The sequence below is a fragment of the Primulina eburnea genome, chromosome 7 (genome assembly GCF_022965805.1).
Source record: "Primulina eburnea isolate SZY01 chromosome 7, ASM2296580v1, whole genome shotgun sequence".
NCBI classification, from domain to species: domain Eukaryota; kingdom Viridiplantae; phylum Streptophyta; class Magnoliopsida; order Lamiales; family Gesneriaceae; genus Primulina; species Primulina eburnea.
The window spans coordinates 1,530,987-1,557,666 of NC_133107.1; the positions used below are offsets into that span (position 1 = coordinate 1,530,987).

The window sequence follows — 26,680 nt, forward strand, 5'->3', positions numbered from 1 at the left end:
TAAATCAAAAGAATAAGAATAAGATAGTCTCAAGAAGAATTCTTAATACAACGTTATCATCATTAAATTGAAAGTTATGTTGGTATAACGAGAATCACTATTTGTGTAATTTATATATACAAATTAGAATTTAACTGAAAAAAGAAATATAGTTTAAAATTAATTTTTTATATATCTTTTTTATATAAAAATTCTAAATTTCTATGTGTATGATTCCTTTGAATAGTATGATATAATAAATTATAAATGTCGAAAAAATTAGACCATTGAAAATATGTCAATATTATTATGCATCTAACACCTCTAAAATATTTTCTATCATGAGTCACAATTTGACAATCCTAATTCATAATTAATAAGAATTAATTATCCATTGTTATTACTATCAATTATTACTTATTAGCTCCTACTTAACCATTTTGTCATGTTAATTTGTTTTATTTTTAATTAGCATAAAAAAAGGAAAAAGTTTGGTACGATAATAATAATAATAATAATAATAATAATAATAATAATAATAAATTAATTAATTAATTAATTGAATTAGAAAATGTTGTTATATTTAATTAATTATATTTTGTTCTCATTCAATTTTAGTAATTCTTAATGTCCAATGTATATTGAATTCATTCGTAGTGTTTATGATCTTGTTTTTCAAATTAAAAACAATAATAAGAAAAATCTTAAAATATAAATATATAGTGAGAACAAATTCAAATTTTCTGTTCATAGTTTTTTTTTTTTTAACCCGCTGTTAATAGTTTTAACCTTTAGCAAATGTAATTTTGGAAAAAAATGAGGAGATAACGATTATGATGATACATGGCACTGAAGATTAATTTAAAGTGTGATTATTATTATTTTTCTTTCGAGATAGAATAGTTATATTTCAATAAACATCATAACGCAAAAATAAGATGAATATATATAATTAGAGTATGTCTATTATGAGACGGTCTCACAGATCTTTATCTGTGAGACGGATCAATCCTACTGATATTCACAAGAAAAAGTAATACTCTTAGTATAAAAAGTAATATTTTTCCATGAATGACCCAAATAAGATATTCGTCTCACAAATACAACCCGTGAGACCGTCTCATACAAGTTTTTGTCATATAATTATTAGAAAATGTTTGATATTTTAACATATATGCATCATTCAAGTCAAATAAAAATTAAAATTTATAATGTTTATTTACAATTCAACTCAGTTAAATTGCATAGAATAATCGACTGATTTCAATTACTAAGTTAAGGAAATGAATCATCATTTAGTAAAATTCTAGGAAATAAATTTTCATAGTTCGTTCACTACTTTAAACAACTATATCTCGGGCATAAAAGGATGAATGCAGTATTTTTTTAGGTTATTTTAAATTCTTATATCTAAATATATTTTTGTTTTTTCCTCAAAATATAATTTATGTTAATTTGTTTTCTTTAGCTAATATGATATTTTATTATTTTTTATATAACTCATTGAAGAACAAAATGCACGTTTTTGAAAGATTTCTAATTTACAATATCCATGTGATTATAGTTTAGAATATAACATATCATGAACAAATTTGTTGTCATATGTTTTTTACTATTCCAAAAATTATAATTAATTACTATTTTGGATCTTCAAATGTAATGTTTTTAATTCGAAGAGTATATGTATCAATTAATATATATATTATATAGAAAAATCTCAACATTATATATCAAAATATTTTCTTATTCTCTTATATTGCTTAATTAATTAAAATACTTTCGTATCATTTTCTTTATACTTGTATATTACTTAATCAACTCAATTCGTTTATATCTTTGTATTTGTATTGTTCTGTTATTTCAATTTAGTACTTAAATGACGTCTGATAAATTGAATCATGTTATGCAATGTTTAAAAATTATTTTCATTATTTATATATTTTTTGGTTTTATAGAATATGGAATGCACATGTTTTCATGCTAGTCAATTGGGAAAACAAGAAAAAAGAAATCCCAGCATTCTACTGTCCTTATTTCATCTCTTCTCTTCGAGTAAATCTGGCTCTCCATGAAAACTTCCCTCTTCCGTAACACCACCTTTACGTAGAATGCTTTTTATGCTAGTGCAGGAGCTTCAAAATATCATCTTAGTATTTGCCTAGAAAGGGCCAATCAAGAATCACCTCTTCATAGGACTTCTACTGTCTTTTCCGAGTCGATCAAGAAATCATCTAATGAGGCAAGATATTTCAGCTGACGACCAAGAGAAGCAATCGTGTTTTGACAATCAGCAAATTTGCTAGCAGCCACCTCCAATTCTTTATCCTGAAATCATCGATAGCCATGGAATTAAATCTGAAAGCTCACATGGCACATAACTTGCATTGAAGGCGCATAAAAAGATGGACAAAAAACTAACCTGATTGATTCTGAACTCCTCGACTATGGTTAACCTCTGAAGCTTAGACTCCAATTCCATTCTTGACATCTCATTTTCGAGTTTCTTGCACTTCGAAATAGAATCATTGGACGATTTTCTTTCTTTTTCGACCTCTTTCTCCAAGGAAAAATTCCTCGAACGCAAGGTTTCTAGCTCAAGTTTCACAACTTCGAGTTGCGACTCAGCTTCTGTTTTCCTTGTGTTGGCACTCTCAAGTTCCACCAAAACTAATCTCTTTGCTTGATTTGAATCAATCAATTGGTTTCGAACTTGTAACACATCTACCTTTGCTTCATCTAGCTCATCTTTCACAACTTTGAGTTGTGACTCGGCTTCTGCTTTTCTTATGTTGGCACTCTCAAGTTCCGCCAAAACTAACCTCTTTGCTTGATTTAAATGAATCAACTGGTTTCGAACTTGTGACGCATCTACCTTTGCTTCATCTAAAAGCTTTGTTGAGCTCTTAAGTTTCTCTTTCAAAATCCCTACTTCTTTCTGTACAGCTCTTTTTTCGTGATTAACTGTAGTCAGCTGAGCACCCATGTCCACCAGCTTCGCCTCCGTCTGCTTGAGTCGATCTTCTGACTTCTTAATCTGAATCCGGCACTCGGTCAGAGCCATCTCCAGATTTATTTTCTCTGAACACATTTTTTCAAGTTTCTCTTCCAGTTCAGCCGTCCAATTAACCATAGCTTCCAATTCATTTTTCATATGATCTTCCCTATCATTGACCACTGAGCCAGGGGGGTCGGCAACACTGCGGGTCTCCGGTAATGCTACTATCCTCTCCATCTCAAGAAAATCACTCATGAGATCAATCTCAACAGAAGGATTTACAATACTTCTTCCCAGAGTTCTTTCATTATAAATTTGTCCGACATCTAAAGCTGATTCCCAAGTATTTTTTTGGCGGGAGTCACAAATCGACTCCAATCCATCCATTTCGGAGCTTCCATTTTCACAAACCAGTAACCTCTCTCCACCATCTGACAGACTATCTGTCAAGGATTCGGCATAAACTGATGAAGCAGTCAGTGACCTGTGATCTTTAGCCAATGTTGATCTCTGAACCACAACCTTCAGCTTCCGGCATTCAGTTTCAAGCTTGGAGACCTTTTTTATACTTTCAAGATGTTGTTTGCTGGCAGATTCAGCAGCCAGGGCACTCAGATCTCTCTCAGAAGTCCTCAGTTCCAATTCTTTGTCCTTGGAAAGCAGATTGAGCTTAAGGATTGAGTTCTCCTTTTCTGCAGCCTCAATCTTTAGGCATGCATCTGTTTTAGCATTTTGAAGTTTGGAATGGAGCTCCGCAATCTGGTGCTCGAGTTCAGATCGTGTCAATTCCCATTCACGACTTTTCTTGGTTATAGCATCATTAATCTTCTCTTCTTGGTCTTCCCTAGCTTGTCGAAGCTGTCTCAAACACTCTTTAAGAGCTCCATCAACATGACCAATACGTTCTTCAAGGATCAAATTCTTCTGATTTAAGACCTCGTTTTGTTTCTTCTGAATTGATACTTCATTCTCGGCCCTTTCCCATCCTGGAGTTCAAGCTCAAATTTTGTTTAATATCAGAATCGGATATTGTCTCCCAATAAAAAAACAGGTGGATTCCAGTAGAAAATACACAACATAAGAGAAACTAAGAGCACAAGAGGATACCTGTAACAGCTTCCTCTGCAACTTTGGCATGCTGCTTAACCAAGTCTTCCTTGACACAAATATCCAGAAGAGCTTCAGATAGTTTCTCCGATTGAGTCTTCAAACTTTCATCCCGTTCTTCATCACCAGGTACGGCTTTAGAAGTCACGTCAGGTGATTGAATGTTATGATTTGACATTGTCTGTATGGAAATCTACCGTCCGTTAGTCATCCAAGTCGATCCAAATATCCACCATAACAAGAAAATCCATATTCTTGTAGCGGAGTTGAAAGAAAAAGGCCACATGAAAAAAAATTGGTTGCAATTAACTCAGTTACAGAACAGAGAGTCATTCTCAACTGCTATAGAGCTGGGGTAGTGTTTGACTTTACATAAACATTTAATATTTACAAAAACTTGTTCAAAATAATAGTGGCGAATACCTTAACTCTTAATCTGAAAATGGATTCGTATTCACATACATGAGAATAAATTAGAACACAAATAATCTGTGATTTTTTTGAAATGGGAAACTTTCTTTAGCTTGAGAAAACAATTCCAATTACCATGCTTGTCGTGAAAGAGACGTGAAATTGTTTCGCCAGCAAGTTTCAGGTAGCATCGGACATAATCATCTAAGTTTCACAGATTGGCTTCATAAAATGATTGAAAGTGGAGAATTCAAGAAGTAACATTCTGCCTCTTGGAGGCTTATGCATGTCTATATGAAACAGTCGGCCCAAATCTTACCCGTTATAGCCCGAGATTGAGAGAAATTTAAAAAAAAATGCATAGTCAATTTTGTTTAATTCAAGAAAGAACATTTCAACTAAATGAAGAAGCGGACGAACTAGAGCAAAAAACCAGTACTCGGGTTTCAATTTGAAAATATATTTTCTTGGGATTTTTCATGGACATGTATAACCACGATTCACTAGGATACACACACGTATTGGTGATAAAAACAATAGGAATCAATGCACGTGTTAATAATTGAAGGTGGATACCAATAATGGAAGCACGAAAAAAACCTTTTCAGAGAAGAAAAGCAAGAAGCGGTCATTTGTGGTCCACCTAAAGTGTATATCTCCAAACCATGTGGTCCATTTTAATATGAGCGGAGTGGAGTGTCCGCCATAAACCAAGATTAATGGCCGTTGATTCTTCATTCGAAAATGAGTATTTGTCCAAAATGAATAATCATCAAACTCCAAACTTGAACAAAAACATTCAACAAAGGGCGGACCCAAAACCAAGATAGTTAAATGCATAATTACTCATTTGTTGGCATCTGTTACCACCTCAAGGTCTTCAGAGTAAATTCATGTTGGCCAAATTTTAGAATTCAAGTATGGAAAAAAAATGATTTTTTTCAATGTGCAATCGGTAGTTAAAACGAAACTAAGACCCTGTAAAACAGATAAAAGTACACGAATATGTTATTATTTACCATTTCTTGATCTAAACTGCCTTCCTAGTTTCCACTCCGAGCCCAAATAAAGATACAAACACAGTTACAACTTAGATTCTGAGAAATGTTGGATCCTTTGAATCCCGAGTGAACCAACTCGGAGTCATATGCAGATTCAGGATACGCAGATATATGCCAACATATATAAGAAATTAACCTGATCGTCTGAGAATCTTTCTGAACGAGATGATAATGATCCTGAGCTCTCTGTTTCACCGCTGGGACTTCTTTCTGAAGATTTTCTCCGCCATAACCAATTTCTTCTATCCATCTGAAAAAAACATCAACTTTACACACTTATTTGACAAACTTCCTCTTCAATTCCACCCCTATTTAGCCACCACAAATCGAATCCAGTTCCATATCTACATTGGACACCATTCAGTCCAAGGTTCACCAAACTCCCATCTAGGAACCCAACTCAGTTTTCTTCAATTTCACTCCTTGAGACACCATAAGAAAGTGCACGTCAGAAACCAAGAAAAAGAAAACATCAAACCAATTTAAATCGATTAACTAATCAGAATATGAATCAAGCCATTCAGGGATTCAGCTCAGGATATCTATCCATAAAATTAATAAAAGAGGGATAAAATTTTCTCCAGAGTACCATAAGATAATTAAGGCAGAATGAAAATTCCAATAGGAAATCAAGCTTTTCTCAGAATTGATGCCTTAACCAACGTACCCCAACAAAAATCTGGAATGTGTTTACCACTCAAATTGGAATACAACATGATTTGAGATGTAAACAATTTTTGACAATAAATTCATTTATTGATATTTAAAGCAAAACACACGGGACAACTATTATAATTCGCAACTTTCAATTACCCACCGCCTCATCACACACACTTACGGATAGAAAATGGTGGAGATGAACAGTCACTTGTTGGCACTGCCCCAATAAATATCTTCAAATAAGAATGAGAAATAAGGTTGACCCACACCAAATGGCGTACTTTATATTCAAAAAAGAAAGAAAAAAAATTAACCGAACAAAAGACCCACAAAAAAATTAATGCAAGTAAGAAAACAGAGAATCACCCACCAGTAAAGATCCTTTCTTGGCTCATTTGCACACAAAATCAAACACACGGATGCATAAAATTTTGTAAATCGAACACGACAATCAAGAGAGAAATATCTTCGAGTAAACGTGAAACTCGCCGACAGCAAACCGCAGGAACAGAAGCAGAAGAATGTTCAGACTATATACATGAGCTGCAGAAAACAAAAGCATTCAGTAATTCTTTTGGTCAGATTCTTCATACATACTTGTGTTTATATTTTAATCTGTACAAATTATAAATTAAGTGGCTCATAATTTTTTAGCATTGGGATTGAGTGTGATTGCCTGATTGGAGGTGGGGGAGCGTGTTGATGGAAGAAAAAGACTTTTTTGGTTGAATTATTAATGGGGATAATTGTTTTTCATGAATATTTTCAAACGTAGATTGCGTTATTCTCGCGCCTGTTGAAGAACGTGAGATTTCGAGGCCTACCTACAGAGGAGAGTGGGAACCACGAACAATGGTACCATGAGAAGAATTTGATCGATTTTCTTCGAATTTGGCTCGAATTTTTCCATTTTTATCCAATAAAAGTTTGTTTTAGAGTTAAAAATATTTTTTTTTTTAAAATAAAAATATATGTCCAAGTACTGTTTTCATGTTCGTGGCATTTCAAAACGTTCGGAGATGACTTATATCTCAATAAAGTTTCAAGTTTGTGACAAAAGCAAACATTCACGAAGATATTGCAAAAAGTGGTCCCATCTAACATGAAACGAATCAGTAAATTCTATTCATAATAGACATCAAAAAGTTACTTTTGGATTCATCATCTTTCCAGAGGGAAGAAGGTTGATGATTTCTTACAACCTTTTGATCCCAAAAATCTCAATTTGCAAGCATCATGCACCTACAGCCTAAGAAATATGAATTCATTACACACAGTGGGGAATTGTCGCAGTCCAACAATTAGGATTTCTATAACTATCACCCTAGCTTAACAAATGGGCTGTATTTTCACCAGCAGAGCTAAGAATTTTTATCAGAAGGTATAAAGTGAAAATAGAAAATTTCAGGAGGCAAAATCAGGTTTTATATATAAACTAAACTATGTCTCACGTTCTTGTTCGATCCAATTTATATCAAAATCCTTCAGTTTCATCAGTCACTTTTGTGTATCCTGCGAAACAAAGGTTTTAGATGGTATCTTCTCCAGGCTGTTTATATTATAAGATCCAAGAAATTCAGTCTTCTTTTTTTTGGAAAGAGCAGCTCGTCTGTTCGGGTGCCTCACCTTAAGTGACAGAAGGCAGGATACTTCATGAATCCCTCCCCATTTTTCCAGCGCTCGAGCAATGTCATACCGTCCTGCAAGAAAAAAAATCACTAACCATATTTTTCAGATATAGCAAGGTTAAAAACTCAAAAGCAGTGTTCCTTTATATATTTAGCTTAGCTATGCATATAGGAGCCGATTTAAGATTCAAGGGTAATCCTCAAGATATTAAGATTCAAGATTACTCAGAGACGTGATATCCATTTATGATTTTATCCTCAACAACACTCGAGTACATTTACATTTTTGCAGTATTGTTCAGACAACTACACTCGTTGAATGAAGCTATCTCATAAGCATATTCGCGTTCATTCTTCAAATGGTGATATCATTTACTAGGATTAACAAGAAAAATGAGCATCAGTCCGTACAATGCTAGTGCAAAATAGTAAATTAGTAGTCTTGATAAAAAAGAGGTGATGTTTTTAGTACCTGCATGTTCAAAGGATTTTCTGCTGGGCATGAATGACAGATCCATACCCCAGTTTTTTTGGAACCCATTTACCTTCGAGATAAATGAACAGTGATAGCCACACATGTCCGAATTTCTTTGCATGTACCTTGTCAAGGCATATTTGCACGCAGAGTTGACTATAAATTACTCGGTAAAAAAACATATACCACTAAATAATGTTTTTAGTGGTATAATGTCTTCAGAAGCCAAAAACAACAACAACGAGAACAGTACAATAGAAAAGGTAAATCAAAACACAGAATCAATCACTAACCTCTTCTTCCAAATTTTCAAGAATGGCCCAATACCCTTTTGCTTTTCGGTGTTTATAGGCAAGGGGCAAGTTCATCAGTGAAGCAATTATTCTAAACCCGCTAATGCGTGTAATTGCCTTCTCAATGTCCACACGCCCTTTCTCTTGTAGTTGCTTTCTCAAGGGCATAAATCCTTCCTGCAATCCCTGCCCATGCTCAGAAATGAATTTCAAGAGCTCAGATTTAAGAACTTCAATATCTGTCTACAAGCAAAGAATTTTCAATCTTTGTCTTGATGAACTCGCACTGCTGCAATCAGAAAGCTTGGCAGGAGCAGCATCAATATATATATGAGCTTTCATTACTTATTGAAGTCGTCTGTTACTCTATTTTACAGTCATGTTACTCTATTTTACAGTCATGGTTGGGCCTCTCCTGATCATGTCCAATCCCCTGTTTTTCTACATATTTTCTAACGGCACACAAGTTCAAAGGGAGATCTTCATAAATGACCTACATCTGTACATCATATGAAATTTTTTACAAAGGTGATTATTCCCGTGCTAGTACAGTATTCTACTTTGTCAGCCTTCCTGAAAAAAGATTGGAGAAAATAAAATTTTCTCTGTTTCGGATATGTCAAATTTAGTAGTACAAAAAAGCCTATATATAAGTATGTTATACAGATTACATCAGCTTAAAAAACATAACACTTGCATGAAGTTTCATCTTTTAACACAAAGCAATGTGTAAATGGAAAGGAATGGCATTGGCCAGAGGATTTAGATGATCATTCTATGCGATAAAATATAAATTTTATGATAATGTAATCATTCTTGGCATGTTGGTCAAGAAGAATTCAAAATTTAAAACATATGCTGATTTTCCCAAATTAATGACTGCATTAAAGATTCAGTTTTGCATTAATGAGAACACAAAACAGATGCAATAGATACAAACCTCTTCCATGATAGCTTCAGAGAGAAAGGAGTTTTCATGCATTTTTTACTCCACTAAGTACTTTAGTAGTGTGTGGTGACTTCCTAATTTCTCCAAGACCCATTTCCCTCTGAATGCGTTAAAGACTCCTTCAACCTGCTCAAAGCTGATTTCTTGCTCAAGATGTTCGCACAAATCAAGACCAACATGTGCATGGAGAACCATGTAAAGCAAACCTTTGCATCCTTCCTAAGCCATAAAAATAAATATATCAATTTTGAGAAAACTAGGATGCCTTCAAATTTTAAACTTGCGCAGCCAAAATTAGAATTTTCTGTCACTTCATTTAATCATGGAAGACAGAGTACTCCACACAAGCTTCAGAAGTATATAGGCTTGCATAAAACTAAGATATCCTTTCTCAAAGCGCACGTGAATATTCCTATATGCACAAACCAGTCTTAGAACTCACGTATCAATAAGAATTATTAGAAGGTTTCACGTTTTCATTGGTCTCCATGTATTAGATGCTATGAATTCTTGCATTGGAATAAAGCGATTTCTAGCCAGGAATCAGCACCAGCGCAAGAATTGTGACGAGGCACACAATTCAGTCAACTAAGCCAATCACCCCACAACAACCACACTGATAAGAATCAACACAAGGATGATCCCGTAATATCAGCCAAAGAATATGGAAAGATTTCAAATTTGAAAGATTGTCTCAATTATACACCTTAATATTAGGGATTGAACATATCACTCCTAATTGTCTAAATTTAGCTTTATGTACGTTAGTTTATTCATTATATAAACATTTGTATACTGTAGTAAATGTTTGAAAAAGGAAATAATAAAAGAATCAACCTTGTTCATTGTTTCTCTTTTCTCAAAATTCAATATGGTATCAGAGCAAGGTTCAAAACCTTCGTTCAAAGAGCCAAACCTTTCTATTCAGTCCTTTCACCAATGCTCCAGTTTAATATCCATAAAACTCTCCATGACAAATTTTCTTCTTTGGAAATCCCAAATACTACCTCTGATTCGAAGTCTTGGATTGGAGCATCATATCAATGATTCAAAAAAACCAGCAGATGAACTTGTAGATTCTGCAGGTAATCATTGCGCAAATCCAGAAAATGTGCAATGGACTCTCAACGATGGTCTTCTCACAGCATGGCTTCTTGGAAATATGAAGGAAGAAGTGCTTAGCATGATTTACGGTGGGGATACGGCACACTCGATATGGCTATCTATCCATGAGCAGCTGTTGCCTGACACTGAAGATGGAGAAGCCCAATTGAAAAACAACTTGTATGGATTTTCAAAAGGCAATCTCTCACTCGAAGAGTACCTTCGGAAGTTCAAAGAAATCTGTGACCAACTTGCAGCCATAGGAAGGCCGCTCACAGATGTTGACAAAGTCTTTCAAGTTTCAAAAGGACTTGGAAAGAATTATAAAGATATCAAACTTGCTGTTTTGTCCAAACCACCGTATCCATCATTTAATCAATTTATCATGCTGCTAAAGAACTTTGAGCAGGAATATTGCACCGAAGAAAAACAGGAAATCGATCATAACCAGGCTTTCTTCAGCCAAAGAGGAAGAGAAAGAAACCATAATCGAGGAAGAGGAAACTTTAGGGGACGAGGCCCAAATTCCTTCAACTACAATCGTCCGAATACTCAACCTTCAAGTAGTCTCACTCCACTAAAGTCAAAAAGAGACATTGAGTGGAAAGGACAACCAAGCAAACAAAATTCAAACAAAGAAGCTTGTCAAATTTGTGGTCGAACTAATCATATTGCTCCTAAATGTTACTACAGGTACGACTATACCGAAGATGGTGGAAATACTCAAGAGGCTTTGGCTGCTATGAGTCTAAACAATGGTGATGATCCCAATTTTTACGTTGATTCCGGAGCAACGGCTCACATGACAAATCAAGGAGGTAACCTACAACATATAAAACCTTATTTTGGATCTAGCTCTATTTATGTAGGTAATGGGCAAGCTTTACCTATCACGCATATGGGTAATGCATTGCTCAATACCTCACAAGGTAAACTTGCTTTAAAAAATGTCCTTGTAGTACCCACACTCAAAAAAAATTTACTATCTGTCAGCCAACTTATTGATGATAACTCATGTACCTTTGAATTCAACTCTTGTGGTTTTGTTATTAAGGATCACAACCAACAGATCATGGCCAAAGGGCATAGACAGGGAAAACTCTACACTCTTGATGAAGGGCAACTTGAAGCACTCACTGCTATTAAATCTCAAGGAGCCTCCTCAAAAATCTGGCATGCTCGATTGGGGCATCCAAATCTTCAATTTTTAAAAATTTTAGATAATAATAAAGTTATTAATATTTCAAATTGGTTGTCTAAGGACGTGTTATGTGTTAGTTGCCAACTTGGGAAGCGATGTAAACTCTCTTTCAATAAATCAGACTTTATCTCTAAATTTCCCCTTGAAAAAATTCACAGTGATTTATGGGGTCCTGCCCCGTTTTTATCTTCGCAAAAATTCCAGTATTATGTAATCTTTATTGATGATTTTACTAGATATACATGGTTATATCCCTTGAAGAAGAAATCAGATTTTTATGAGTGCTTTTTAAAATTTCAAGCTTTTGTGGAGAATACTTTTGACAGAAAAATCAAGACTTTCCAAAGCGACGGAGGTGGTGAGTTTACTTCAAAAACCTTCACGAATCATCTTGCCAGGTATGGTATCAAGCAACAAATCTCCTGTCCACATACACCAGAACAGAATGGTTTAGCAGAGCGTAAACATAGGCACATTGTTGAGACAGGCTTAACACTTCTTTTTCATGCCAATGTTCCTCTTAAATTTTGGGTAGATGCTTTTCTAACTGCAGTTTATCTTATAAACAGATTGCCCATCTCTTCTACTGGTAAGAAAACTCCATATTTAAAATTATTTAACAAACAACCAGATTATTCGGGACTTAGAGTTTTTGGAGCTCAATGTTTTCCATATTTAAAAACACCTGGAATGCATAAATTTTCTCGAAAAACAATCCCCTGTGTTTTCTTAGGATATAGTACATTACATAAAGGTTATCGTTGTCTTGATCCTAATACTCATCGTATCTATATATCTCGTCACGTTGTTTTTAATGAAAACCTTTTGCCCTATTTATCCCAAAAAATTTCTGAAACTTCTACGTCTGAAAACTTATCTATTACCACTTTCCCTACTTTTGATGAGTGGCTCTCAAGAAATATGTCTGTCCTCTTGCCTACAGAGATACAATCCTCCAAACAATCTGTTACTTCACCATCCGATCACAATTCACCTTTTAAACAATCAAAATTTCTTACTTTCGATGAGGATCCACCGACCACAGCCCAAGAACCATCTGTCAACCACGAACCATCTACTATCACTACCAATATTTCAGATTTATCTCCCACAACTATATCAAATCCCACCACTCCAACTCAATCTCGAGACACCCATTCTCCATTACATCAAGATAATATACACTCGTCCACATCCTCTCCTTTTTCCCATGATATCCCAACAACTTCTCCTCCTATACGCCCTATTCGAGAAAAACGTATACCTTCCTACCTTAAGGATTATGTTTGCTCATCTACTCATCGAAATATAAACTTTCATGATGCACTTCTTGTTCACATCAGTGAACCAAAATCCTTAAAGTCAGCCCAAAAATTTGAAAATTGGAGAGCTGCCATGTTAGAAGAAGTTGAAGCTCTACATAAAAATCACACCTGGACACTTGTCTCTCGCCCCACCGATACTAATATTGTTGGAAGTAAATGGGTTTATCGCACAAAATTTAAGGAAGATGGTAGTGTGGATCGGTTCAAGGCCCGCCTTGTTGCCAAAGGTTACACTCAAATTCCAGGCTTAGACTTTGGTGAAACTTTCAGCCCCGTTGTGAAACATACAACAATTCGTGTCATTTTATCTCTTGCCGTCCACTTTCAATGGCCTCTTAGACAGTTAGACGTCCAAAATGCCTTCCTTCATGGGGTTCTCAATGAAAGAGTCTATATGGAGCAGCCACCTGGTTTTGTGGATCCACGATTTCCAAATCATGTCTGCCTTTTACACAAATCTCTCTATGGTCTTAAACAAGCACCTCGTGCTTGGTTTGCTCGATTATCTTATAGTTTGTTATCTCTTGGTTTCCGTTGTAGCAAAGCTGATTCATCATTATTTATTCATCATACTCACACTCAATTTATTCTTTTACTTGTCTATGTAGATGATGTTATCGTGACCGGCAATGATTCCGCATTTATCTCTCAACTCATATTACACCTGAATAAGGAGTTTAAACTCAAAGACTTAGGACGCCTTCACTATTTCTTAGGGATTGAAGTTAAGAATTTCTCTGGTGGTCTCATGCTTTCACAAACAAAATACGCTCGTGATCTTCTCACCAAAGCAACCATGTTGGAGTCCTCCAAAATTAGCACTCCTACTGCTCAAAAATCCAACCCTCTTTTGAATGATAATCAACTGACTGATCCTACCACCTATCGTCAACTATGTGGCTCTCTACAGTACCTCACCTTTACTCGACCTGACATCACACATGCAGTGAATCAAGTCTGTCAACATTTTCAATCTCCTACGATGAAGGATCTACGTTCTGTAAAACGAATTCTCCGCTACATCAAAGGAACTATTTCCTATGGTTTACGATATTTATCTCAAAGTGCTCTTGTTCTAAACTCTTTTTGTGATGCAGATTGGGCAGGTTGTCCGGAAACTCGACGAAGCACCACAGGCTATTGCATTTTTCTTGGTTCAAACCTTATTTCCTGGGCATCTAAAAAGCAACCGACTGTCTCTCGATCTAGTGCTGAATCTGAATATCGTGCCCTAGCCTCTAATGCTGCTGAAATTACATGGCTTCAACACCTTTTTCATGATATCGGGATCCAGTTTCATCGTCGTCCTTTGCTCCTTTGTGATAATAAGAGTGCAATATCCATGTCTCATAACCCGGTGTTCCATGCTCGTACCAAACACATTGAAATCGATTATCATTTCATTAGAGAAAAAGTCACTACTGGTGCTCTCCACATACGCTATTTACCGACTCACAAACAAATTGCTGATATTCTCACTAAAGCGCTTCCACGAGACGCATTTGAAGATTTTCGGTACAAGCTCGGTGTTCATTCACTTTCACTACCTACCTTGCAGGGGGGGTGATAAGAATCAACACAAGGATGATCCCGTAATATCAGCCAAAGAATATGGAAAGATTTCAAATTTGAAAGATTGTCTCAATTATACACCTTAATATTAAGGATTGAACATATCACTCCTAATTGTCTAAATTTAGCTTTATGTACGTTAGTTTATTCATTATATAAACATTTGTATACTGTAGTAAATGTTTGAAAAAGGAAATAATAAAAGAATCAACCTTGTTCATTGTTTCTCTTTTCTCAAAATTCAATACACACTACTTAGAAACTATTTACAGAGCCATACATTTTCTTCGCCGACAAAGTGATGGTTGTGGTTCTAAACTATTGGCTAAAGGTTATAGGGTTCTATAGGAATTTAGATACCATAGCGACACCAAGAAATGATATCATACTCTACAAACAAGGATTATGGAAGGTCATACTAGTTTTTAGTTAGATATTTGACAGCCATGGATGAATTCAACAGAGATCAAACGATAAAATTTGCAATTTTATGTAAATTTTTAAAGCTTCAAATTTTATTTCCCAAAACCCTTTGAGTTGTCCACCCTCGCACTCCTCCCAAATTCCTTGATTAGCGTTTAAAAATTGGCCTTTTACACGTACTGTTGCCACCGATGACCAAAGAAAATGTGGGCCTTTGAATGGTTTCTGTAAACCTCACGGAGATGAACTTCGTCCACCATGCATGGCCTGTCAATTGGACAAGACTTCCCACAGATTCCCCAGTTAATGCTTAATTCACCAGTTGAAGGGGATAATGGACCAAAGGAAGCTTTTTTCACAATGACTGCACCATCACTGCTTCCTAGAGCAAGAGAATGCACAGAATACGCATTCAAGGAATTTTGAAAGAGAACAGTATTCTGATTTCCTTCAAAATCCTTTCTGTTTGGCATGCTATGGCTCAAAGTAGGAAGATCAGATCTAATAATCCTCTCCAGAAATATTGCAGGGAAATTGAACCTTGGTATGAGATCCACTTCATAACTCAAAGTTGTGGTCGAAGACCTTTAGATGCAAGGACAGAAGCAAAAAAATTTAGAAAAACGAAATAAAATTGCAACTGGATATAAGGGAAATGATTTACTTCCAGCTCAATTATTTTAATTTTACCAGTGATTAAAGGAACATAATAACAATGTGTTTAGCTAATCTATATCTATATACCTATAAAAGTGTGGATGATGGGCAAAGTTTTTTGATTGTGATTTTACTACATTGCCCAAAAACTATGCATTGTTTGTATTAATTGCATGGGCATTGGTGGAAAAAATATATAAAATTTAGGGACAAATTTGGGATAATGGATTTGTAATGTATTGATTATGTATTTAATTGAGGTATTTATTTTTTTGAACTCATTAAACACATGAGGATCATAGTGTTTTTATTTTTTTAATAGAAAATTGTAAAATAAGAAATTTTGAAAATAATATTACATAAAAATTGAATCGATATTCGATAATAAAAAATATATTAGAAAAATAATATTTTCTTCGTACATAATTCTTACAAAAAATGTTAAAAAGAATATATATTTAACTATTATACTTATAAAAGTACAAAAAGAATAACAAAATTTTCCTTGTAAATTTTCTACTATTCTCATAAATTGTGTATTGTTAGATTAATTGCATGAAAATTACACAATCATTAAATACATAAGGATTAAAATAGTGTTTTTATTTTTTAATAAAAAATTGCAACATAAGAATCTTTGAAAATAATGTTACATAAAAATTGAATAAATATTTTATAATAAAAATACATTAGAGAAATAATATTTTCTTGATACATAATTCTTAGAAAAAATATTAAAACAATAGCTTTTTTTAATTTTAAAAAATCATTAAAAATATTAAAAGAATATATATTTAACTATTATACTTATAAAAGTGTAAAAATAATAACAAAGTTTTTCATTGTAAATTTTCTACCATCCCCTTAAATTGTGTGTTGTTAGATTAATTGCATGGAAATTTTCTACATAATTTATGTTATAATAAAAATACATTAGAGAAATAATATTTTCTTGATACATAATTCTTAGAAAAAATATTAAAACAATAGCTTTTTTTTAATTTTAAAAAATCATTAAAAATATTAAAAGAATATATATTTAACTATTATACTTATAAAAGTGTAAAAATAATAACAAAGTTTTTCATTGTAAATTTTCTACCATCCCCTTAAATTGTGTGTTGTTAGATTAATTGCATGGAAATTTTCTACATAATTTATGGGAAATCTATGCATTAAAAATGAATATATGTTTGATAATAAAAATATATTTTTTTTTATCTATAAACCTACGTAAGTGTAGATAATTGACAATTTTTTCAATTGTCAAAAGAAAAAAATGACATCCTCATCAATACAAATCCAAAAATTCAATAAAGATATATTTGTAAATTTCTAATTGTTGTAAGTGTAAAAAGAAAATATCAATTTTTTTATTTATTCCACCTAATATATAATTAATTAGTAGCCTAATTATTCCACATCATATATAATTAATAGTCTAACAATTGCTAATGAATTATCACTACAATATACATTGATTGTAATAATTTATATCACTTCAAGAATAAAATGTAATTCCTAAATTAATTTTCTCAAATAATCCATCTTTATACTAAGTTTAAATATTTTATCCTTTTAATTTTCTTTCTACATGTTATTTTATTATTTTAATGCAATTTTGTAATTATATTTTAGTGTCGTTTCTAATTAAGTAATAAATTATAGTATCACATTGAAATATAAGAAAAAAATAATTATATATACAATAGTACAATAACATGATAAGTATATAATAATATAATAATATGAAATTTAATACTAATATATTTTATTATTTTTTAACTAAGAATTGAAAGTAAAGAATTTAATAAATTATTTATTAGAATTTATATCAATAATTATGAATTTTAATATACTAATAATATTATAAAATACGAATCTGATAGAAAAATTAAAATAATTAGCTATAATAAGAAGTTTAAATATTTTAGTCGCACTTATAAATATATATATTTATATATATATACATAAGACAAAGTCTTTTAGTGGAATCCTTTTTACAGAGGAAAGAGTGACGTGTGAGTGTTTTACATCCATAAAATTCTTGTGTCTTTACTATTCACAAGTTTTTACATTTCAAACTAGGCAAAAACTTGTATGAAACGGTCTCACGGGTCGTATTTGTGAGACGGATATCTTATTTGGATCATCCATGAAAAGTATTACTTTTTAATTTTTATGCTAAAAATATTACTTTTTATTTGAATATGGGTAGGGTTGACCCGTCTCACGGATTAAGATCCGTGAGACGGTCTCACATGAGACTAACTCTTCAAACTATATCTTGTTGTTTAGATTGTCAACTGGTTGAAAATATCATTAGAAATATTGAACCGTCTTTCACACTTTTCACGTGGTTAATATTTATAACTGTTTGAGAAAATCTTTCAACCGTGTAAAAATGATTGAAAACAAATTTTAAAAGCAAATTTTGAGTATTATAGGTTATATTTTATTATCAATTATTATTATTTCATTAGTTTTGATAATATTTTGACGAGTTAGTCATAAATATTTTAAATTGACAATTATTTGTCCTTAGTGTGCTTCACTTATATAAATTATGATTTATGCATTTATAAAATCCATAATCTGGTTGATTTTTAGGTTATTATACCTTATACGTGGTTCTTAGATATATATATTTTCAAAATTTGTTTCAGTCCAATTCATTCTATATATTATGCTAATTATAATTTATTATATAACATAAAATTAACGACTTGAATTTCAATTTGAGAAACAATTTTGAAAGTAAAGTATATAAGTTCTTAATTAATTTATTCGCCTAATATGACAAAAGACTAAATCAATATAAATAAAAAAATGAATCAAATTATTTTTAAAAAAAATCAAATTTTAATTTTTATTAAATAATTAATATTTACGTGCATCGCACGTGCTTCTTGCTAGTGATATAAAAAGCTTAATGAAACATAACTAATTCAAGGAAAAGTTGGATGACAAGTGTATCCATGTTTATGGAAATACTACGAGGTTTCCCAGAAGTAGAAAAGGATGAGAAAAATGACTAGCTCACCTACGATTTCAGGTTCTCCGACTTTTCCTTGCACAACAATGGAAGAATATCTTGAAAAATACATCGTTTTGAACAAGCAACAGCTTAGATACAAATGAGATTGAGAAGAAAAATAACCCTACTTTTTCTGATACTTAACAGACCATTTGCCTTCAAATTTCATGAAATCTCCATCAACCATAGAAAAATGAAGTTCACAATCATTTTCCTAGATTAAAGAATGCAGTGAGAGCCACGGGTGAGTCCGTAAAGAGAAAATCATACATAAAACTGTACAGCTACAGCCTAGATGCCTACCTAATACATTCATACAGAGATGTGTGCTTCCATCGATGGAATCACCTTTCGATTTTCCAAAACGTTCTTCCGTGTAATACAATTTCATATAACAACTGGTAGATTCATATTTCACTTTACATTCAAAATAAAATGTACATACAGAGTTGGGAAATTCGTGAAGATCCAACGCAACACGAGCTTCTATATGCCAATACAGTGTCCTTAGCCAGCCTCTTTGCTCCAACCATGTTCCGCCCCGGATGTGGGCCAGGGATTCTCCCACTGACATGATATTCAAAGCGCAATGCATTCAAACAACAGCATTAATCAACTAAACTAAATCAAATTTTATCTCATAATTAACAAAAAAAGTGCAACATCTAAAAGTACAATCACATCCAATAACTAGTAGATTACGCTTCAAAATTATGAACGCCAACCAATGTAACCCGGTACTAATCCAGATTGCTACCTTGCATTTAAACAATCAAGACCGGTAGTACATTTCGTGAAACAGCAAACACCCGAAAATCAAAACCTTGTCCGCAGATTGAGTTACCAGCTCACTAGATTTGTTATGAAATCAGCAAACCTTGTCCGCAGATCGACTTACCAATTAACTAGATTTGTTAATTAAATCTGAATTTACACGTTTGGGTGGCACGTGTTCTCCAAGGGCAGAAAAGTACTTTGACGTAACACCCGACGCGTACCAGTATAAAAGTGACATTGTAAAGTCCTCTTTCAATTGCGAGTCCACCACCCACACCCCTTCGATACTTTCCAAAGGGCCCGCCGTGTTTTTAGCGTATGAAAATCCCGCCACCCTTTTCCTTTTTCCCCTCGAAATGGTTTTCCAATCTCTACACAATCAACCCTCTTCTGTATGGGGGGGAGGCATTACTTTATTTAACCACGAATTCATGCTCTATGTTTCATATATTTGACATTATCTCAGATCTCTTAAAGTAAAAGTATTGATTTTGGTGCTTACCTTGTGGATTCTGCCTTTGTATGTTCGTTGTCCATCCCTTTACCAGCGTTCGGTCTAAAGGTTTTTTCTTTTTTAATTTCCTTGATTGGCTGGGTTTCCATTTGGGTCTCATCATGTGGTTTTACATCTATCTTTGTTCTTTGTGTAGATGATCTGTGATTGGTAGTTTGTTGTTTATTTTTGGTTTTGATGATATGGGATTTATTTGGCCTGATCCTTGATCATATTTGCTCAGGCTTTATGTTTGATCCCTGAGGTGCGTTGAGTGTGGCAATGCAGGCCTATTTTTCTATTCTTTTTCTTTTTTGGGTTGTTGGGGTTTATGATAGGAAATGGTTTGGGCCAAATTCTTTTTCCAACTCTTGTTGTGATCGCTGCAGTTTAAATACGTTTATTTGATCTTCTGGCCCTGTTAGTTAAATGCTAAGAAGGCATTGATATTTTCAAATTGTTCTTTGGACTTGTTAATGCTTGAAATTTTAGAACTAAGCCTCAAGTATGTTCTGGTGAAATTCATTGGCAATTGATAGTTGCTAGAAATTCTTGTAATTTGAGATCAGTACTGTCATTGATAATCTTAGCGTTCGCATTATGCTATGTTTCAAAGGATAGTTCTTCGGCAATGAATTTAAGATATGTTGTATTATGTGCACCTCCTCTGAATGTTAATATTGTGGACAATTTACCCATTAAGTATATTGTTATGCTTAAGAAAATATTCAACTCTAAAACATATCTTTGAGAATTGCAAGTCAATTCGTTGTCAAGGTCCTGCTCGCATCTCAGAATCATTTCTTCTGGTTTGGATTGAGATTGCCTAGTAAAGAAGCTTCAGTATTCTTTGGATTTTATCATCTCCTTATATGCAATGCTTGGTGGTTCTTAAATTTTTTTCATGTAAATAATTGCTGCAAACCATTATATTTTCTCGTTTATAATTCAGTGTTTGACGAATTGAGTTGTTTTTCATCTTGCAGATACTAACAATGTCATTTTTATACTATATAATGCTTTCTTTTTTCTCCTGCATAGCGTAGACATTTCTTTTTCCTTTGTCATTTACATCATCCCACTTTGTACTTGTCAGGTTCTTTCCACAGAGTCTTTCTTTTCATCGAGCTTTGAAGTCCCTAGCATGAGAGTTTGATAATGAAGTTTTTTCATTAAAAATGAATGAATTCAGTATTCCTCTTTTAAGGCTCTTGGCCTGTTCGAGCCTGGATGCTGGTTATATTTTTGGATGGCTACTTACTGGTTCCTTTGGAATTTTTGCTCTTATATATGCATTCCTGAAATGGGAGAGAAAGATGTCTCTCAACTGGCTCAAAGCCGCTGCCAAGGCAAAGAAGCAAGCATGGAAGAAACTTAAAATACCCTTATCGCATCATACATGGATGGAAGATTTTGCTTGTGGCGGAGAACCATCAACTTGCTGTGTTTGCTTAAATTCTCTAGTATCCCAACAGTCCTTAGGAACAAAAGCAGCGCCACATTCTCCAATACATCGATGTTCTGTTTGTGGTGTCGCAGTTCATTTTTGCTGTTCTCAGTTTGCAGCAAAAGATTGTAAATGTGTAGCCCAATTTGGTAGTAACGAATTGCTACATCATTGGTCTGAAAGATGGATTAATCTGGATGATAATCCTGAGATGTATGCTTTTTGTTCATACTGCGACGAACCTTGTGGCATCCCGTTTATTAATGCATCTCCAGCATGGCATTGCTTATGGTGTCAGCGGATCATACATGTTCAGTGTCAAGTTAAGATGTCTGAAGAGTCTAGTGATGTATGTGATCTAGGTGCTCTAAGAAGATTGATTCTTTCTCCCCTTTGTGTGAAAGACACTGAAAGTGAAATGTTAAGTTCTGTTACAGATGAAATAATTCCTTCTTCAGTTCGTGGGCATATTAGAAGAAAGAGACATCGCAACAAACAAGGAAGCAATCGCTGTAGCAATGGCAATGTACCAGAAAGTTCTGCTGCCAAGAGGGCGCTCCAATATGTTCTCAATGGTCTTGTTGATTTCAATATTTCTAATAGCGAAAAAGGCAATGAATTTTGCTTGAAGGGTAACAAATTACTTAGCAAGAAATGTACTCTCAATGGGTTGGCCAATAAGAAAAAAGAGATTTCTCTTTGCGGCAAATCTAAGAAGTGTACACTTGTGGACTTGCCCTCAGATGCTAGACCTCTTTTGGTCTTCATTAATGCCAAGAGTGGTGCCCAAAATGGGCCAATCCTGCGGAGAAGATTGAACATGCTATTGAACCCTGCACAGGTAAAAGCTTGTTTATTTAATTTAATAGGTTAATTTTTCATGTTTTCTGTATCTTCATATATTGGTATAGAAATGGTATGTATAAGTGTTAAGATCTGCTTGTTCATGTTTTCATCCCCATGAAAATTAAATGAGGTCCATCATACCTTCATATAAATGTAGCGTGGTTTTGTCATTATAGTATGCATGTCGCATGAAGAACATACTCTAAGACCTAAGTTATCTTCAAATGTTATACAATTCATTGTTATAATATGTCTCACAAGTTCACATAATATTCTTTTAAATGTCTTCAAATATTATACAATTCATTTTTATAATATAGCTGACAAGATTGCATAATATTCTTTAAAAGAATTCCTGTCATTTTTTAGCTCATAACGACCATTTAGAAGCAAATGAAACTTCATTTCTTTTAATATTGATTTTTTAATATTCTGTTGAGTGTGATTCACGTCAAATTAAATGAATGAACAATGTAGTTTGTCACACTCTGCTCGCATTTTTGCGGGCAACATATTAGATTAGAGACTTGAGATTTCACAAGCAGTTTCACTTTTAGCAGTGAGTTTAAGGTTTCAAACAATGAAAGTCATTGTCTTTAAGAGAGGAAACTCTGTGTATATTATCAGTTAACCTTCCTTTTTATTGATTATTTGGAGAAGATTGGTTTTATAGTTCTTTAGGGAAAAAGAAAGAAGCAGCGTCGGTCGAGATGTGTCTAATATAAATTGTGCAAGCAATTATTGTGGGGGAGGGAGCATTTTACACTATTTGACATTTTGTCTGTGTTAAGTTTTAGTTTCCATCTAAACAAGGCATGTCCGACTTAAAAAGATTCCATGCAGAGACAAGTGCCTCTTTCATGGAAAATATATCATGTAGGGCTCCAGCTGTGCGACTTCTGAGCTCTAGCTTTACAATGATTTTTAATAATGGGTATTTCTTTTGTTTCATCTAGGTGTTATCTGATGCCACACTACCACTCTTTCTTATAGTTCCTACTATAGTTCCAATTTCCTCCTTTTGATTTTCAAGAGAGTAGAGTTTACACTGGTGTTTTTCGCTTATAACCTTGTGAAATCTTCAAATCCCATTTTTTCTGTGATACTCGCAACCTCTTCTTTGCGCATGTTTCATACAAAGCCATTTGTTATGTATATGACTTCTTGGCTTATATGCTTGGTGATTGTCTTTCGCAGGTAATCGAACTCAGCTCGTCTCAAGCTCTCGAGGCTGGTTTGGAACTATTTAGAAATGTGCAAAACTTTAGAGTTTTGATCTGTGGTGGAGATGGGACGGTTGCGTGGGTTCTTAATGCAATCGAGAGGTGCAATTTTAAGTCACCTCCACCTGTTGCCGTTCTTCCTTTAGGAACTGGAAATGATTTGTCAAGAGTCCTGCAATGGGGAGGAGGTTTTTCAGTCATAGAAGGGCAAGGTGGCTTGAGCAATTTTCTGCATGACATAGATCATGGAGCAGTGACAATGCTTGACCGTTGGAAAGTCAAAATAACTGAAGACAAAATTGGTGGAGAATCTTGTGAAGTAAAATCGAAGTTCATGATGAACTACTTAGGTAATTTGCTTATTTTAATCTGATGGATACTTGTATCATTTGGTTTCACATGGCACTGAATTCTTATCAACTGTTTTTTTGAGTTCCTGTATATGCACGAGGATAATAGTCTAACAAGTGTTTTCAGGACCACTCAAAACAGATTGGTTAAGTTCTCAAATAGCTAGTTGTTTTTTGCACATCTTTTGCTTTGGAAATTTCATGGTGTCTATCTGTCATATAGGTATTGGATGTGATGCAAAGGTTGCACATGAATTTCACATGAACAGGGAAGAAAATCCTGAAAAGTTCCACAGTCAGGTAACGAGTTTTTTCTCCCAATCTGCTTGTACTTTAAGTATACTACTTGGGCTGGAATATGGCTAACATGAATCTTGAAACAGTTTGTAAATAAATTAAGGTATGCAAGAGAAGGTGCGAGGGACATGATGGACAGAGCTTGTGCTGACTTGCCATGGCAAGTCTGGCTCGAGGTTGATCAGAAAGATATCCAGATACCAAAGGTATGCTATATAGATAGGCCTATCCTATTATTTTTCTTTTGTGTTAAGTTCATTTTCTTATATTTCTTGTGAATTCAGGATGCTGAAGGTTTGATTGTGCTCAATATCGGCAGCTATATGGGTGGAGTAGACCTTTGGCAAAATGATTATGAACACGATGACAATTTCTATCAGCAGTGTATGCATGACAAAATGCTTGAAGTTGTTTGTGTTTCGGGATCATGGCACCTTGGCAAGCTTCAGGTACAAGATTGTTCTTAATTATTTGAAACCTGAAAAAAATAATTGTGCTCTACTATTCTGTGTGCTATATTTATCTTCTTTGTGGGTCTGCTCTCTTTGTGGTTATGCAATGCACTTTTCGGTTACATTGCTGCTGAATACTTTGAAATATGTTCAGTATGAGGTCATTTAGTTTGATGGTTTCTGTTGATCGTTGCCAGTAATAACTATATAAATTTCAAGTTTCTAATATTTCCTCCTCAGAAGGAACATATGTCCGGGAAGAAATATACAATGTTGATTTTTAGCATGTGTATTGGTAGATCGGTTTCACTAGTCATTTATTAAAATTTTGTAAAGACGTATCCTTTTGTGCCCTAGGTTTTGCATGATTTTAATTCAGATGCATGGATGCAAAAAGTTGTTACTTATTATGCTAGCCTTCTTGAATGCTTATCTGTTTTCAAAGGACATGTGACATGTATTATATATACATAACTTTTTCAGAAAATAAAAATTAATCGGGTTGCACTTGGATGGAAGTGAATTGAAATATACATTGATTGTAGACTAATTTATGAATTTGAACATATAGTATTTGTGCTATATACATGACAGATTTGCAGGAGATTACAAATCAATAGCTCTGTTTTGTAGGTTGGACTTTCAGAAGCTACAAGGCTAGCACAAGGGGAAGTCGTAAAGATTCACTTGTCGAGTCCTTTTCCTGTGCAAATCGATGGGGAACCTTTTATCCAGCAACCTGGGTGTTTAGAAATAACACATCATGGACAGGTATTCAAGTGTTCTTGTTCACATAAGAAATGGCAGTCTATCAGAAGTTCCACGAGAAATATGTTTTCACAGCATGTTTCGTTGATATTCCTGTGTTGATTTTCCAGAGTATGGACGGAGTTAGTTGTCCCGAGTTCGACTTTCTTTTCTTTCATAATATGGACTGTTGAATTTATGCGACTTCGGTGAACTGAATTTGGCATGGCATTCGACTTCAACCACACTTCACTGAATAGACATAAAATTACCAGTATTGCTCATAAAAATTGATCAGTGTTTTTTGAAATTTGAAGTATCATTTATTGGCTATCATTATTGAGCAATGCACTAATTTATGTAAAAAGAGGTTTTCTGAAGTCGTTTAATTTGTGGGATTTAAACATTCACTTTTTCCTTCACCCGCCTGATCTGAGCCATGTTATATGGATAAAGACACAAGTGTCTTAATGAGAGTTCATTTTTATATTTTTAACACCTATCTCTGTCTTAGAAAACTCTACGTCTCGTAATGTTTTCGGCTTTCTGCTGAATTTCAAGCAATGCACCTTTTCTCGGGTGCCTCTTTTATGATCTTTCTTCTGTACATCTATAAAACTGAAATGCCGTTCGTATAGGTGTTCATGTTACGGAGAGCATCAGGAACAGATGGACCAAGAGGCCACGCAGCTGCAATAATGACAGATGTTTTAGCTGACGCAGAATGCAAGGGTGTTATCAACGCTTCTCAAAAGAAGTTGCTTCTTCAAGATATTGCTCTTCATCTTTCTTGATTCCTGCCATTGCAAAAATTGTCCCTAAATCAAATTTTGAGCTCGAGAAATGTCGTATTGTTGGTAGTTGGTTATACAACCATATTCATCATTATAGAAAAATAGGAGCTTTGAACCGACGGAACTGTAGTGTGGGGTATTAAAAGAGAAAGGGTCATGTCACATTTGGAAAAGAGTGATAATAGCTTCAAGGAAATAGAAAATCTTTAGGAGTCTAGAGTTTGTTCACAAAGCCAGGCATTTTTTAGAAAGTTGCATCAAGTATTTTTCAGATTTATATGTTTTGGCATCAAATTCATTTTGCTCGGGAATACTATTTAATTAAACAGACGTAAAACTGTATTTTATGAAGAGTAAGTTTAATATGAGACGATTTC

The 26,680-nt window shown here is 34.0% G+C and overlaps 2 protein-coding genes across 8 annotated transcripts; one reads left to right on the forward strand and one right to left on the reverse strand.

Annotated features, from left to right (window-relative positions):
• Positions 1–1,913: 1,913 nt before the first annotated feature.
• On the reverse strand, positions 1,914–19,759 carry LOC140836432 (filament-like plant protein 3). 6 transcript variants are annotated; one of them, XM_073201942.1, is made up of 10 exons: positions 19,323–19,759; positions 15,396–15,768; positions 9,550–9,777; positions 8,314–9,182; positions 7,840–7,913; positions 6,584–6,756; positions 5,690–5,975; positions 4,082–4,262; positions 2,399–3,960; positions 1,915–2,304 (listed from the first exon to the last, which is right to left on the reverse strand). In XM_073201942.1, exons 7-10 carry the CDS (start codon positions 5,801–5,803, stop codon positions 2,167–2,169), a joined length of 1,995 nt encoding a protein of 664 aa, XP_073058043.1. In that variant the 5' UTR covers positions 5,804–5,975; positions 6,584–6,756; positions 7,840–7,913; positions 8,314–9,182; positions 9,550–9,777; positions 15,396–15,768; positions 19,323–19,759; the 3' UTR covers positions 1,915–2,166. The 6 variants fall into 6 exon arrangements, with proteins under 6 accessions (XP_073058048.1, XP_073058043.1, XP_073058045.1 ...); XM_073201944.1 differs by lacking the exons at positions 6,584–6,756; positions 7,840–7,913; positions 8,314–9,182; ... (1 more) ...; positions 15,396–15,768; positions 19,323–19,759 and adding an exon at positions 6,392–6,554; XM_073201945.1 differs by lacking the exons at positions 6,584–6,756; positions 7,840–7,913; positions 8,314–9,182; ... (1 more) ...; positions 15,396–15,768; positions 19,323–19,759 and adding an exon at positions 6,371–6,554.
• A 174-nt stretch (positions 19,760–19,933) lies between these two features.
• LOC140836431 (diacylglycerol kinase 2-like) lies at positions 19,934–26,395 on the forward strand. 2 transcript variants are annotated; one of them, XM_073201940.1, is made up of 8 exons: positions 19,934–20,216; positions 21,244–22,435; positions 23,638–24,013; positions 24,237–24,313; positions 24,397–24,516; positions 24,595–24,759; positions 25,396–25,533; positions 26,148–26,395. In XM_073201940.1, exons 2-8 carry the CDS (start codon positions 21,326–21,328, stop codon positions 26,301–26,303), a joined length of 2,142 nt encoding a protein of 713 aa, XP_073058041.1. In that variant the 5' UTR covers positions 19,934–20,216; positions 21,244–21,325; the 3' UTR covers positions 26,304–26,395. The 2 variants fall into 2 exon arrangements, with proteins under 2 accessions (XP_073058041.1, XP_073058042.1); XM_073201941.1 differs by having other exon boundaries at positions 19,947–19,970.
• Positions 26,396–26,680: the final 285 nt, after the last annotated feature.